We start from the raw sequence: 16,885 nt of genomic DNA, 5'->3' as shown, positions 1-16,885 counted from the left end.
AACTAAACCAATTTAATGATGCTATCTAAAAAATGATTAACTAAAAGCAGTAGTCGCATACTTACCATGCTAATTTTATGTAGTGCAGATTTAATGAAATCTGATGGTTTTAATTAAGGATAGTTTCTCGGAGTATAATGGGATAGAGGTGTCTCAATTTTTATATATATCTCAGCAGGCCATGAATTTGCTGAGATGCATATAACCCACTTGTAGTGAAAGCGTTAAATATTGTGTGAGCCAAAAAGTATAAAACTGCCTGGTAACCAGACCCTGCAGGAATTAATCAAAAGCCATAGCTATTCCAGAAAGGTTAATATGTTAAATATAAATGAGTTAGAAGAAATCAAATTAGTATAGCTTTAGGTAGGTGAAGGTGAAAAAAAATTTGTGAAAAAATATATTTGAAGCGAAAAAGGCACGAAGATAGTTCTGAACCATAAACTTCAGTTTGTTTCAAAACTATGATTAACTGTTTATTTTCATGGTGAAATCTGCTGCATAGTATCATATATTTTTTCTTAAAACTGACAACATAAAATTGATTCATGGAAAGAAAAAAAAAAAATTCTTGACGAAACATGACCATTTGAAATGAAATTGGATAAAAAGGGAGTCTAGTTTGACATCGGTGTTTTGTATTTAGACAGTTGAATTATCTTATAGAAAATCTTTAATGTAGCAAGCTCACAATCAAAAACTGCTGCCCCCCTTTTTTTGTTGTTGTTTGTTTGTTTTGGTTTCTTTTCTATGTATAGCACTTGAAAAAATCTAGCATTCTTTTATACATGAAAACATTTCATTAAGAGAGGATGAATTGTTATTCTGACTAAATTAACATTAAAAGGGATAAACTGTATTTGGGGGGCAAAGGTATGTTTATGAAAAGCTCTGTTGTCATTGTCTTTTGCTTGAACAAAGCTTGTATGCTCCTTAAAAGTCCTTGGATATTTTTTAATGATTTTTTGGTCCTTAATTTATGCCCAAATTTATAAATGATCCTTAATTTTGCTCATCTGTCATTTCTATACCTTTTCTGTGACTACCATTTTGAGTGTGAAGCTATACTAATGTAATTATACTTTTATGACATTCAGTAGTATCACCATCATTACCCTCAAATGTATCCCTTCCATATGAGGGCTGCAGTACAGTAGTCTTTCTGCATATTGCAATTATACTACTGATTTGCATAGTGAGAGTTAGCATTTATGTTAAGTTTCTAAATAACAAATTGTTCAGTCCTAAAAACAAAAATGTTACAAAAGAAGACGATCAGAAAATAAGGTTTTCTTGATTATAATTTTAAAAATCCTGTGCCATTTTGTGCCTGGATATTTTTCTACCAATGTACTGCCTTAATGATTTGGATGTATTTCACAAGAATATGTATGTAAAACTTACGTATCCTGATATATTTTCTCTCTTTTTTGTTACTAACTTTTTCACACCAAAATTGAGAATGCGAGTAATTAAATTTATGAAATGAATGAAAAGTATTCATGGATAAACTAATGGTAACTGTCATAAAGAATGTTTAGTATTAATGTTGCACTGTCTGATAAGATATCTTCATTTCTACTCCCCTATACCTTGAATTTTGTCTGCACTGATTGTTGGCGCTGGAAGTGCTGTCTGTCATCTACTACTACAGATTGCAAGTCACCATAAATGACTTCATCAACATTCAGTCTGTTGTCCCAAGTGCGGTGATCTTTAGAACCATCAACAATATTAGATATCTTTGATTACTTGAATATCTTCACTGTTATTGCTTCAGACCTAAATTCCACTAGCAAATCAGATATAAACAGTCACTTAATTGGTGAATCTATTTTAAAGTTTTGGGGAGCTTGCTATCTGAACATCATGAGGAAGAGGAAAATGATATGATTACTTAAAAAATTTTCAAAACCTTGTGCAGAGCTAAGGGGGAAAATATGCAAGCGAATATGGTATGGCTCATCCACTTTATGAGTTAAATAAACTGTTGCCCCCCCCATAAGATCAGAACCTTCTTTATGAAAGTAAATTTTAATCTACTTTCTTTTCTGTAGTTGACCATTTCATGGATGTATAATCTGTAATCTTCCAGGCTTATTTTAAAATATTTGCAATTTTTTCAGCTTGTTTTGTTATTGCTGTATAATGTAATATTTTTCAGCATTTTTAAATATTTTTTTTCCTTCAAGTCTTTTTATCTTTTGGCTGTTATCTCCATTTTGTGTAGAACCATTTGAATAATGCTTGAAAAAGTTTTTAAATGTATTTATAATATATCTGGGAAGATTTTTCTTAGCATACTATTTACATGAGGTGATTTTGTTATCTCTATTTGGATGGAATATGTGTCAATATAGTGGTTTTCTTAATGGAATTCTTTGCTCAAAATTCTCACTGAAATGAAATTCCTTGTATTGACTTAACTGTATTCATTTATTAATTTATCATTAGTAATATATCTGGTTGATTTTTTAAAGATTACAGTGGTGGCCAAAATTGTGGACACTTTTGGAAATTTTTATGTTTTTGAACTTTGTATGCTTATAGAAAATGTTATGTTTCGCAAAATGCAAACTTGTATATATCATTTTAAAGAGAATTTACTACTGACTTCAATACAACACATAAAATTCAATTATTTGCAATAAAAAAAGTTATATGTACTTTAATATAAATAAAAAATACAGTTATGAAGTGGTTTGTAATGTCTAGCTTTCCTGGCCGATCACTGTTCTTGTTCTGAGAACCAATCAAATGTTAGTAACTGCCAGTAGAAGCTGACATCATGTTTACACTTGAAACAATTCATTATTTTGCTTTGTTCTGTAGAATTAGGACCTGTTTCTTAAACACTGCAATTACAAGTAGGAATTTTTGTAAAAATTTTTAATATTTAGTCAAGAAGCAATGATATCAAATAAAAGAGTAGATTGGACACCTAGAAAGAGATGTAATATTATTGTGTTACGAGAAAGTGGTCTTTCCTATGCTGAAATTGCAAGACAGGTTTGTGGTTCAGTGACTACATCTGGAGTCCGAAAGTTTTGTTTACGATATCAGGAGACAAATTCAATAAAAAACAAAGAAGGAAAAGGCCGAAAAAGGTGCACCACATCTATTGATGACAGGGACTTGGGACTATGTCTCCAAGATAGAAAAATGTCACCAGCGGCCATCAGAAGTGATCTGAATGATGCTGGTGTTTCTGTCAGTTCAAGAACAATCAGGACAAGATTAACAGATGCTGGACTGAGAGGTAGAATTCCACGAAAAAAGCCTTATCTTAATTTTCAGCAATGAAAAAAAAAAAGACTACAATGGGCAAAGGAACACATTAATTGGACAGATGATCAGTGGTCACAAGTTATATGGAGTGATGAAACTAAGATATCGTTATTCGGTAATGATGGGTGAAAATATGTAAGACGTAGAATAGGAGAAGAGCTACATCCTGACTGCATTCAAAAAACTGTGAAGAACCCAGTTAGTTCAGAAGCCAAACAACAAAAATCAGCGTTAATGTACAAAATTTTCACAGGACTAGTTTCGATGGTTTTACCGAACCATCATCTTCAGCTGCAAAACCGCAAATTTGGATGGAATATGCGGTTTTGCAGCTGAAGATGATGGTTCGGTAAAACCATCGAAACTAGTCCTGTGAAAATTTTGTAAATTAACGCTGATTTTTGTTGTTTGACTTCTGAATTAGTATTTATTCGGCGTGTTATTGTGTCTTAACCCAGTTCGTGTTATGATTTGGTCATGCATGTCAGCAGATGGTATTGGTCACCTTCATGTCATCGATGGGACACTGAATGCCAGAAAATACATTGACACTATTCTAGAACCAAAACTTCTACCTTCCATCAAAGATCTCTTTCCCAACAATGCTTCGTTTATTTTTCAGCAGGATTCTGCTCCTTGCCACATGGCCAAAATATCGAAAGAGTGGTTTCGTACAAAGAGCATTAAATTGTTGTCATGGCCAGGAAACAGTCCTGACCTCAATCCTATCGAAAATTTGTGGCACCATTTGAAAACTCTTGAATGAGGCGCTCATCAAATAGAAGAGAACTGATTGATGCTATAATTGTTTCCTGGCATTATGTAATAACGAAAGAGCTTAAAACTCTTGTCAGCTCAATGAAACGTCGATGTGAAGCTGTAATCAAAAATAAAGGGTACCCTACTAAGTACTGATAACTCGCTGCAATCATCACTATCTAATGTATATCGATAACTATTATCGTTTAACTTTTTTGTATTGCAAATAATTGAATTTTGTATTTTATATTGAATTCAGTAATAAATTATCTTTAAAATGATATATACAAGTTTGCATTTTGCGAAGCAATGTTTTCTATAAGCATACAAAGTTCAAAAACATAAAAATTTCCAAAAGTGTCCACAATTTTGGCCACCACTGTATATAATATGCCATTTGCTAACTCATTCTTAAGTTAAAAAACAGTATCTGATGAACTTCACATGAATGAAAAAACGTCTGTGTATTTTGTAAGAAGAAATGTTATGTATTATGTGAAGGAGGAAAGTATTAATATTCATACTACTTAAATACCAGAAAGTTTATCATGATTAGTTTGTTTCACAGTCATTTTTTTATTTATTTTGAATATATTCTATATATTACAAAACTGTTTACAATTATTAATAAATCTGTAATCTTTATAATGAAATATTTGTGAAAATCTGTGTATGTTTCAGAGTTTGCAGTGGCGAAAACAGATTGGAGCTGAATCATTAATTGATGACTACGAACCACATGAGGTAAGCACTTACTCATTCATATTATGCTTTTGTGTTCAGAAAATTTGCAAAAAATGTTTATGGGACAGTTCTATTCTGGAGATGGGGGAAAAACTTACCTGGTCACCTTCAAAGTGACACGCATACTTGCATTATATTATAGCTTCTAGCATTCTTAAAAGCGTTTGTTGAAAGACTTTTTGGGGGGGAGGTATGTCATAAACTGGACATTGCATCACTGGATAGCTTGAATTGTCAGAAAGCTACAGAACCAGTTCAATAGAGAGGTTAAAGATTGAGAAATCTGACAAATAAGGGTTTGAGGCATAACAGGTATCTATTTTTGATGAACGACACCCAAGCTTCTTTCCTCAAATCTGCTTTGCTGATTTTGGATTAAGTGAAAGATACTTTAATTCTGTTTATGTACCCTAGAAACGTTGCTTTGTACATTTCTTTTGTAGACAGTATTTTAACCGTTTGACATGCAAAGCTATCTCAAATGCATCATTTATTAGTAATATAAAACAATTTTTAATTTTTTTCAGACATCATAAGCAAAATTGTTATTAGTTTCAAATAAAATTTTCTTTATTTTTTTCCTTCATGTTTTTAAATGTATAAACTTGGAATTTTATGCTTAGGGTTAATTGCCTCTAATAGTTTAAACTTGCATACATATGTGCTATATTAATGGTATTCGTCAGTAACTAAGACCTTTCACTTTTGGTGTTCAACGGGCTAGGTGCCACCATCACTTCATTATAGGACTCTGATATACCTGAATAGCCAAAGTGAGGTTATAAGGCTATTCAGGTATATCAGAGTCCCACCTTCTTGGCATGCCTTTGTGGTGTGGTGGTCTGCACGCTGGGCACGTATTGAAGAGAATTCTCGTTGAAGGCGTTGCATATTTTTCATCTTTCCTGCTTCCAAAATACCTAATGTCTCTACAAGTGGCGCCTGAACTAAAAGGGTAGTGGATGATGACTCTCCACACCCAAGATTTGGCAGTTGGGTCCCCTAGAAACCCTAGTCACCCTTTAAAAGTGAAAGTATATAAGGTATTTCTCCTACCTTCTTGGCATGCCTTCGTGGTGGTGGTCTGCATGCTGGGCGCATATTTTAGAGGTCCATGATTCGATTCCTGATGAAAGCATTGCATATTTTTTATCTTTCCTGCTTCCAAAATACCTAATGTCTCTACAAAGTTAAACAAAATATGCATATTTCTGGTAAGGAGATTGCATGACATTAATTCTATCCTTGTGTTGCTAAGAGTTTTTGAAGGAAAAGTTGGATGTTTCTAAGTGAGAGGCAGTATGATGATAATGTAGTTTTTTTGGTAAAGATGAAACCAATTCATTTTTTAGTTATGGCCAAGAACTCCTGCTTAAATCTGACTGGAGTGAAAATCACAGCTGGCTGGATGGTCAAAACATCATTTTTATTTGGAACAAGAACAATGATCTAGAAATACCTTTTAGCTGAAACTGATACAATATTAGGGCTGCTAAATGCACCCTACAATTTCTACAAGGAGAGACCGAAAAGTAAGGTGACTGAGGTCATATTAATAACTGTATTATATATTTACATATAAATACATCACTGTCCTTCAAAGTAGTTCCTGCCATCTACAGTACACTTCTGACAACATTCATACAAGTTTTGGAAACTTTTCAAAAAATCTTTGTTTGAGACTGGGTTAAGCTCCTTGGTAACAGAAGCTTGAATTTCTGAGATGCTTGAAAATCAGTGTCCCTTTAGTGCCAATTTCAGTCATGGAAAGAGGAAAAAGTCTGCTGGCGCAAGGTCAGGGGAATAAGGAGGGTGAAATAACTCCGTAACTTTTGCTGCGCGAGGAACCATCTAACACACATTGCAGTGTGAGGGCGTGCATTATCATGCAACAGAAACCACTTGCCTGATGCATCGAGATGGGGCCGAACATGGCGAATGCAAGCCAAGAGGCACTTCATAACATGGCAATAAAATTCACCATTAACTGTTTGACCTTTCGGGACGTATTCTTTATGGATAATAGGTAATCACCATTGACTTAGCCTTTGATTTTGCAGAACGAAACGTCTCAAAGGATCGATTTCGACGATGAGGGATCGCGCCACTCCATGCTTTGGCGTTTCGTTTGTGGATCATACGCAAACACCATAGTTCACCTCCTGTGATGATTAACTGTAAAAATGTGTCATTTTTGTCTGCTGCATTGATGAAGTTGCCACAAGAGTCCATTTGCTGCTTTTTTTGTTCATCGCATAAGTAATGAGGGGCAAACATTGCACAAAGATTCCATTTACCCAAATCCTGCTTCAATTTTGTTCGGACGATTTCACGAGAAAGATTAAATTCGTTGGCCATTATTCGGAATATAAACAATAAGCAATAACTTCCTAACTCTTTCAATAATTGACGTTTTCTGCTCATCAGTGGTCTTCCACTGCGGTGCTCATGCTCCACGCTTTCTTGACCTTCACGGAAAAGTTGAACCACTGAAATACTGCCTTGTGAGATAAAGTTTCTTCTCCATACACACTTCGAAGCATTTCCAAGGTTTCCGTAGCAGTTTTACTCACTTTAAAACAGAATTTCAGATTCGTTTTCTGCTCCATTACGCAATGCACTAACACCTTTCACATTTAAGCGATTGCACAAACAAACACGAAATAAGAAACTTTGCAAATAATCCTGAACTTCAATGTTGCATACTGAAGATCGTAATGCACATGTGTCAGGTGGTCGGGCTGTTCTCATTTTCGAAACGAAGGGTGAGTCACCTTACGTTTCAGTCTCGCCTTGTATATACACAGTTTACCTTTTAGGTAATAGAAAAAAAAAAAGTTTAGCGAAGAGTTGTGATATTCCTTGGCAGAGCAAGCAGTAAAAGAGTGATGTGTAATAACTGCAGTAGTATTTATTCGCTCAGAAGATCTTTGTTTTAATCCTGAATAAGGACTGAGCAAAAGACTGCAGGGAAAACATGACATAACATGGTGCAGTATGGAGCCTTGAAGAGGGTATGAATGCAATTAAAATTAAGAATTTAAAAGGACCGTTTCTATTAAGTTTAATATTGTAATGAATTTTTCTTCATATTTTGATATCTTACATATATGTATATAAATATGGAATAGTTGCCTATTCAATAACAGTGCAGTTACTTGTCAAAAACAAGCTTATATAAAATATGTATTTGAGCCACGCATTTTGCAAGTTATCAGAAATTATATAACAATGTAGGAATGGAAATGCAATCCTTGTGTGTTAGTGTGCAGAGAAGAAAACAAGAAATAAAAGAGCAATTTGAATATTAATATTTTAATCAGGTATAGATAGAAGTGGATGGGACGCTGGAAATTCATCATTGGTCATTCAGGTATAGTCCTGCTGCACTAACTGTGCAATTCCATCTGAGGTAGAACATCCCTGGAGGGCAGTCCAACAGTCTCCCACTATTTTTCCCCTACCACCAACCTCTCAAGAGGCTAGTCATGTATTTTTAATGCCCCCTTGCCACACAGATACTATACTATTACAAACATCCATGCCTTCTCTGAAATTTGAACCTATGCCATTTGGTATGGCAGTCAGCATCAGTAATTGCTATACTGATTGGGTGGCAATTTTTTAGCACATTCTAACAGTTGCAATATTCAGAGGTCAGACTAAGTATTTAAAGTTATAGCTGCCAGCTATGATACAAGCATAAACCAGCATGGTCTCATGGATTTTTTGGAATATATGAGAATCTCATGAAAGACATGCATACTAGCTACGCTAATGCGCATGACAAAATCCTTCTCATTGGCCATAAGGGTTTTGTACAGCAGTCTTTTCAAGTAACCCCAGAGAAAGAAATCAAGTCCGGTAGTCAGGTAAGGTAGATCCAGCAAAGATGCAAGACAGTGACCACAACAAATCCATCTTCGACGAAATGTTCAATTCATGTGTTGTCAAATGGGGGTAGTAAAATAAGGTAGAGCGCAATCATGCTAGTATCAAATGTTGTTGCACCACAGCTGCAGAATGCATTGCTCATCTAACAATCCAGGCAAGATTCTTCTAAGAAAATCTTACAAGACCATCCATTCTGATGAATGATATGTGGACATAAATTGAACACCAATAGTGCCCCCACCACAAACATTTATAGAAATCCAATGCTGTGCTGCATGTGTTTGGGTACTCTTGGGATTGTCCCGTGTCCATACATATGCGGTATGTGCGCTGTAGTAGCCTTCTCTGCTAAAGTATGCCTTGTTTATGAACAGGATTGCAGCTGGAAATGGGGCTCCATTGCACACTTATGCTTGTACCATTACGTACAGCAGTTGTTGTACGTGTAATTGTAAGTGGTTCAAGTACAGGATTCTTCAGATGATGGTTTCTGACAGTCACTCGTGTGCTCACATGGGGATTTCTATCTGCATAACAGAGCACCATCTCTTCTACATCAGGTGTTCATGTCATTCTTTTTTCTTTCCTTTGACTTATCCTGAAAGATCCCATGTCTATGTGCATATATGTGTGCATGTATAAAACATACGCACATGCTTATTAACATGCATACTTGAACACATAAGTCCTGTTCACATGCAATGCTCTTTCTTACATTTGTATTAGTGAGAAAAAGAGGTATGAAGTAATTTCGCCCTCAAGACCATTTCAATTGCACATCGTCTTCCTAATTCGTAAGCCACTCCGAGCAAAGATGTCACAAAAGTAAATCTGATTGACAGATTTCTAATGTTTGTTTACTAATGCTATAGAATGCTATCGGAATATAACACTTTAATTAATTGAAATACAGATAAATTAATTTAAAATGCAATTTATATACTAGACCAAATGGTTAAAAGAAAAGAAGAAATCACATATGTTGCTGAACGGTTTTAAATGAAATACTTTGTCTGTTGAAATTTCAAACTTTACTTTTTGAAAAAATGAATAAAAAGACAGTATTATTCATATTAATTATAAATGTTTTAATATTGAATTTAAAATGCTTTACAAAATATATTATGATTAATTCATGTATTAAAATTGTTTTGAAGGTGTGTTTTACAAAGATTTTAAATAAAAGCTTGTAGTTTATGTTAACCAATTGAATAGCACTATGTTTTTGTTAAATATACAATATGTATTGAAATTCAGTAGTAAAATTTTTATGGAATTTGAAATGATTTAATGACCATTTAGATAGTTTACTTCTTTAAACTGCATTTTCTCAATTAGGATTTTTTCGATAAGTCCTTTCACTTGAAGTCCTAAAACTTATACAGATATGAACTAAATTATTTAATATTTTTACTGCTTATTTGAAATTATGTTCATTATAGAAACAAGGATGGGCTTTGCAAAATACGAATAAGAAAAAAATCATTTGAAGTGAAAATGTGATCGAGATCATATTTGTTTCAAAGTTTTTACATAAAATGTGTTTTATTTTTTCCTCAGAAACTAATTCATTAATTGCAAATTCGATCCTTAAAGTTATTAAGAACACTCTAATAAATACAATAAAAAATTTGAGTATGAAACATTGAAAATTGTGGGAGAAGAAAGACATTTTAATTGTTAAATTTATCTTCAAAAAATTTAAGTTAGAGAAAAAATTACCGACTTTTTTTTTTTTTTTTTTTTTTTAGGTTAAAATCATTTTGTCTTACAAAACCATTTAATAATATTCATAAAGAGTAGATGAAAGCTCATAAATAAAAAAAAAAATATTCAAAATGTATCGAGTCCCCTTGTCACATTGAAGCCAATATGCATGACTAATTGCCTTTATTTAGGTTTAATCTGAACAGTATTTCTGGAATACCCAGCATCAGATAACCTTGTCTATACTTATTTATAAATTTCCATATCTCGTATGGTTGAATCTAATTTTTTTGGATGATTGTTTTGCTGACAGTGCAGCAATCAGCCATGTTGTTTTACTAAAATTAAGTGAATCACACAGTGCAGTATGGGAAATCTCCCCATTTGCGATGCTCCAGAGAGGTAGGAGTATTCTAGCTCCAATTCTGAGAGGCAGTTAATGCTTGTTTGCTGTGTGAATGAGATATGTTGGAAGAACCGGTTTTCGCCACCGGTCGAATTTGCTCTTTTGAGCAGTACATCCATATATACACTGCTCGACATTGAAAATGCAACACGAAGAAGGAGTGGTCAGAAATTTATGCAAATTTTAGAGTAGACGCACATCACTGAGTTATGCGAATGATGGGAAATGCTCAGCATCCGACACACGTGAAGTAAGATATAAGGTAAGGAACGTGCAGAATGGGCAATATTCGTGTCATTATTTCTACCAGATGAATTATCGAAGAAAGTTGGTTTTTGTCACGGAGGATACGTGTAATAGGAGAGAATGCCAGGCCGCGGTCAACGAAGGCACTTCCAGCAGATAGACGATTTTACGAGGGGTATGGTGATCGGACTGAGAAGGGCGGGTTGGTCCTTACGTCAAATTGCAGCTGATACCCACATGGATGCGAGCGCGGTTCATCGGATATGGCGAACATGGTTGAAAGAAGGACGGGGTGCATACAAAATATAAATATTTTGTATGTATGACAGGTTGCAGCCTGAGTGACGTCAGCACGCATGGATTGACGCATCCGCCGACAAGCTGTGGTGGTCCCGCAAGTCACTTGTACCGCAATTCTGCAGCATGTGAAAAATACCCTGGATGTTCCCGTATTGACCAGGACCATTTCCCGTCGATTGTTTGAACGTGGCCTGCACTCACAGCGTTCGTTAAGAAGACTGCCATTGACCTCACAGCATAGACGCCTACATTTAGAATGGTGCCGGAATGGGGCGATGTGGATGACAAAATGGCGAAACGTTGTGTTCTCAGATGAGTCACGCTTCTGTTTATTTAGTGACAGTCGGCGCATACGTATGTGGCGTCGACGTGGAGACCTAATCCAGCAGTAAGTGTGGAATGCCCCACTGCGCGACAACTTGGCATAATGGTTTGGGGCGCTATTGCCTATGATTCCAGGTCACCTCTAGTTCGTATTCAGGGCACTATGACGGCCCAACGATACTTGGATAATGTACTGCGGCCGGTGGCAATCCCCTACCTTCAGGGGGTGCCTAATGCAATTTTTCAGCAGGATAACATCCGACCACACAGTGCTCGCATCTGCCAAGATGCTCTGCAAGGTATATACAGATGCTTCCCTGGCCACCGTACTTTCCTGACCTGTCACCAGTCGACCATCTGTGGGATTTGATTGGACCCCGTTTGCAGACTCTGCCTCTGCCTCGTTCAGAAGACGAACTGCGGCAAATGGTTGAAAGGGAATGGAGATCCATGCCTCAGGACACCATCCGCACTCTTATTAACTATATGCCCAGGCGTGTTTCTTCGTGCATCGCTGTCCGCGGTGGTGATGCTGTGCCGACTCCGTTCTCGCTATGTATTCTGACTATCATTTTGAAATAAAGATCACTTATTGCTGCTTGCTGTCTCTTTTTTCCAAATTTCGTCACTTTCTGACCAATCTTTCTTGGAGTTGCATTTGTCGAGCAGTGTATACGCATACATACATTTCTGAAGCCGGTTCCGATAATATAAGAGAACCAGAAATAAATTGTGCTCAATATTCAAGCTGTTGGAAACCTTACGGTAGAAAATATAAATATTTTGTATGTATGAGCAACTGTATTCTGAATGATGGATTTGGAGTAAAATTATTTCTTTGTTGCTGATGTAATAAGTTATTTAGCCATAAATATTTTTCAATCTTGTAATGCTTCTTTTCACAAACTCAATTAATACAATATTACACAATCTATTTGTTAGATAAGCATCTTCGATAATTTGGAAGTTTTGTTTGCCTAATTGAATTCATCTTATCTAGAATTCATCATATGCATAACTCTCATGTGTCATCCATCTGATTACTGAATGCAAAAACGTGTCCATTTAATCAGACACCACATTTATATGGTATTTTTGTTTTAGGTATTGAAAAAGTACTTTCCTGGTGGATTAGTTGGACATGATAAAGAAGGCTGTCCTGTATGGATTATACCTTTTGGTCATATGGATATCAAAGGTATTCTAATTCATTATAAAAATATGCATTATGTTATTCATCTTTTATTTATATATTGTTTTCAGCATTATACTTTCATGCTTAATAATTTTTTTTTATCTTTATTCTAATTGTTATTTTCAGGAATGTTTTATTCTGTTAAGAAATCTGAATTTATAAAATATGTTGTTAAGCTCATGGAGATAAGTGAACAAGATATGAAAGATCAAACTGAAGAAGTAAGCATTTTTCGTTAATTTTAACTAGGTTCCAAAAATAATATCTTCTTCCCTTCCCAAAAAAATCAATACAAACATTTTAACAATATTCTGGGGAGGGGGGAAACATGCTCACTGAGAAAAGTTTTTGATGCATGTCAAATAGTATAATTATTTATGTAGTAATTACAGTTTTGTATTCAATTGGATATAATTATGTAATTACTTCAATAGAATATAGTTAAATTTAATTTTAAATAATTATCTCTAGAAAAGTAATAGGAAACACATTTTATAGAATAATCAGAATAAAAAATATATGTACTGAAATAGAAGATTTAAAGGAAGAAATAATAAAGCTAATTAATGTTCAAGTTAATCACCATATCCCAACCCAATTTATTAATTTATATATTAAAAAGACAGGCCATAACTTTTCTTTATAATTTTTTGACTCTTTATGGTATGATAACATTACCTTAAACCTTAACTGGAGGGTAATGGAGGATTTTGAAGAATTAAGGGATTATCTTATAAATATTGTAAAAATTAATTTGTGAATATGTATATATAATCAATACTGGATACTTTCCTTTTACTAATGAAGGGCCAACTCTTTTCAAAAGTCTCAATTATAGCCTGAATTGAGTGAAGATTTTTATCTTTTTCTAATTTTCCTTACTTTTGGCCAGTATTTAGTGAAGTTTTAATTAAACCACTTGAAATCTGATTTTAATAATTTAGAATATTACAATAAATTCTTTCTTTAATTAACATTAAAAAAAATTTTATCAAAAATTTTTCAAAATCTAAATTAAAATTAAATTTTACTTCAAAATTTTATTAGTACACTTTTTCAATTTTCACATCCTTTAAATTTTACATTCCTTAATATTTTGCAACATTTTTTCACACACGTTTCAGTTTGCATTTTACAATTTTTTTACACAATTTTACAACAGAACACACATTTTACAAAAAATTTTACAGAATAGGGTTTTTTAAAATTGATCACAGATAGCAACTGTACACTCAACTTAAACTTACATTGGCACTAATGTAAGGTTAAATTAATAAAACACTAGTGACATCACTTAGTTTGGCAATGATTCTGCCCTGAAATTAAAACTGACTATTTATTTGTCTTTTTAGTACTTTTTAAGTATAATTTATGTATTGTTTTTTATAGATAATGTCTAATGTATATGCATAATTCGTGTAGAGGAAGTTTCTGTGGGCAAGAGTTCCAAAATTTGGTTTTCTACTCTTATTTTTTTAATTTTTTATAATTTTTAAATTTTAATACTTGTCTTTTAATTGCTAATTTCTCAAAATTCCACTTGTTTAAATTTCTTTTTGGTAATTTACCACATTTGGTATTACTTTTGGTTTTGACTTTTACCCTTGTCTAAATGAATGACGAAACACGAATAGAATGATTGAAGAGTTAGGTTTGGATGCAACTTTCTCTTGATAAGTCTGTCTCCTGCCTGCTCAACAATCATTTATTTATGAATTATTCTAAAAAAATTTTGTAGGATTAAATAAATTTTGGAATTTTAATTTTATATTTATACATGGATTTTGATACTTGCACTTGATTTACATATGCTCTCAGAATTTAAATGGTATTGTAGATTAGTTCGCAACAATAATTAATTATTCATTTGTTTGTATTAAATTTCATTTAAATTAACTTGATTAAAGATTGTTTGTGGAGCTGTGGTTTTAAGAACTCCAGTTTATATTCAGTTTCCATCTTCTTTAGGTAGCAGGCATAAGTTAAACTAATAGTGTGATGTCTAAGAGAATGTTTTTAATTCAAATTGTGACCATGAGTGACTATTTTGACACAAAAAACTGTAGATTTAAATGAGAATAGCGATTTTCATATAAAATTTTCTCAGGGACGAAAGTTTGTTTTCTTTCACCTCACATTCCAGCAGATTAGTGACTACTCTGTCACAAACTCTGTTAAGTAATTGAAGCCTCAGGAATTTAGGGCAATTGCAGAAGTAAACTTATTTCAAAGTTATGAAAATGAAATTGATTTTTTCACCATTTTTTCGATAATCTAATGAATATAATAGTTGAAATTAGTAATTTCTGTGAACAAAAGAAGAGTGAAAATTCATTGTCATCCAAAATCAACATATTCCTCTAGATGTGTCTAAAATGAGGGGATTCCTAGAATTGGTTATTTTGCTGGGATGGAATAATTAAAAAGTTCAACCTGAAAATGTATTTCATAACTAATGAAATGATAGCGTTTAAATTATCACACACTGTTTCCTTTCAGAATCATTTATGCTATAATATTTTATCATACATTTTGTTATTTTTCACGTATGTTTAGATAAGAGATTTAAGTAAGTTTTTTACATTTTATGAAGAGTCAAATATTTTATTTTGAATTTCTCTCGATATTCTGTATTTATGATTATATTAGTGTTAGATACCATCACAGAAAAAATCAAAACAATTGGTAAAAAAAGTATTTTTAATGAATGGAATGCCATCTCGTAAGAAGATTAACTGCTGATGCATATATGATATACACGTCCTGAGGGAGTTTACGTTTTTTAACTGTTAATAATTACACTAAAGTTGTTGAATGTTGCTTGAAGATTAACTAAAGGCATAAAAACCATAACTGAAATATAAGAACATAATTCATCACTTGAAAAAAATTCACAATTTACCAATATATGCAAATAAAAAAATCTGATGTAGATACCACATGACTTCCTTGTATAATCTATTAAATTTTACTTATTTTTTTGGCTGCATTTCATTTAAATTTATTTCCTCAAATTTTATTAAATGCTTTTTTCTCATTCAATTAATTCAGTTCTCACTTCATGGCAAAGCAAAAATACATAAAACATCAAAACATCTTCACTAAAAATTGTAAAATAGAGAAAATGGTAAAGCATGAAATACAATTTTAAAGAAAAATTGCAATTAAAGTTAGTTTCTATGCAAAAAAAAGCAGTTCGGCAAGAAGGCAGATTCTTTTGGTCCTGCTTGGCAAAACGACATTGAAGGTGCAGAAACTGACTTAATTCACTATTCTAGTGAGTTTCAGATGTAAACAAATGGTGTTCATTAGGCTTAACTAGACACTTGAGTTTTAAAATTGTTGATATTTCTACAACTATTGCATGGAGATTAACTAAAGGCATAAAAATCTTAACTGGAACATAAAAATTGCGTAATTCAGTCACTTTTAAAGCAAGAAATGCACAATTTACTAACATATAAGAATAAAAACTAAGCTCACTGAGCCAGGTAACAGAGTGGGAATATATATATACATGTACATAATTGGTACAGTCAATTGCAGCAGAAAAGGGTGATGCACGATTACGTGTTAAAGTCCTTTATTTTGTTCATACATACAGATGTCATGCAAAAACATCATTCAGTTGGTTTCAAGAGTCGTTGAAATGAATATTTTCATTGAAATATACCTGAATTTGTTTGCAATTACAATACCTCCTTCCCTTCGTACAAATAGTAAAATAAAAATAAAAAATAAAAAAACAGCTTGCCAAGACGAGTAATGAAGTGAGTATATTCTTATTCTGTTACCGGGCTTGATAAGCTCAGTTTTATATATGTATATATATATATATGTCATATTAAAAGCACAAGGAAAGGAAAAAGCTTGGCAGTCGAGGCAGTTTTAATTCCATTTTTATTTCCAATTGATATTTGTGACCACAATCACTTGGCACTCTAGTCGTGCCTTTCCACAGAGGATTTACATTTTTGATATTGCTGAGATAGAAAGCAAGCCAGCGAAATTACATCTTAGCA

At 33.3% G+C, this 16,885-nt stretch overlaps 1 protein-coding gene across 1 annotated transcript in view; it reads left to right on the top strand.

Moving 5' to 3' along the window:
• The window catches only part of LOC118196353 (SEC14-like protein 2), a 79,379-nt gene that overhangs the window by 23,484 nt on the left and 39,010 nt on the right, over positions 1-16,885 (top strand). Inside the window, exons 4-6 of the mRNA XM_035367789.2 lie at positions 4,729-4,791; positions 12,773-12,866; positions 12,990-13,084. Coding sequence (XP_035223680.1) covers positions 4,729-4,791; positions 12,773-12,866; positions 12,990-13,084 — 252 coding nt within the window. The remainder of the gene's footprint in view (positions 1-4,728; positions 4,792-12,772; positions 12,867-12,989; positions 13,085-16,885) is intronic.

This window comes from Stegodyphus dumicola, chromosome 7 (genome assembly GCF_044657685.1).
Source record: "Stegodyphus dumicola isolate Sdum_Otavi_A_Nest chromosome 7, ASM4465768v1".
Lineage (NCBI taxonomy): Eukaryota > Metazoa > Arthropoda > Arachnida > Araneae > Eresidae > Stegodyphus > Stegodyphus dumicola.
This window is presented reverse-complemented; position numbering and strand designations above follow the sequence as displayed.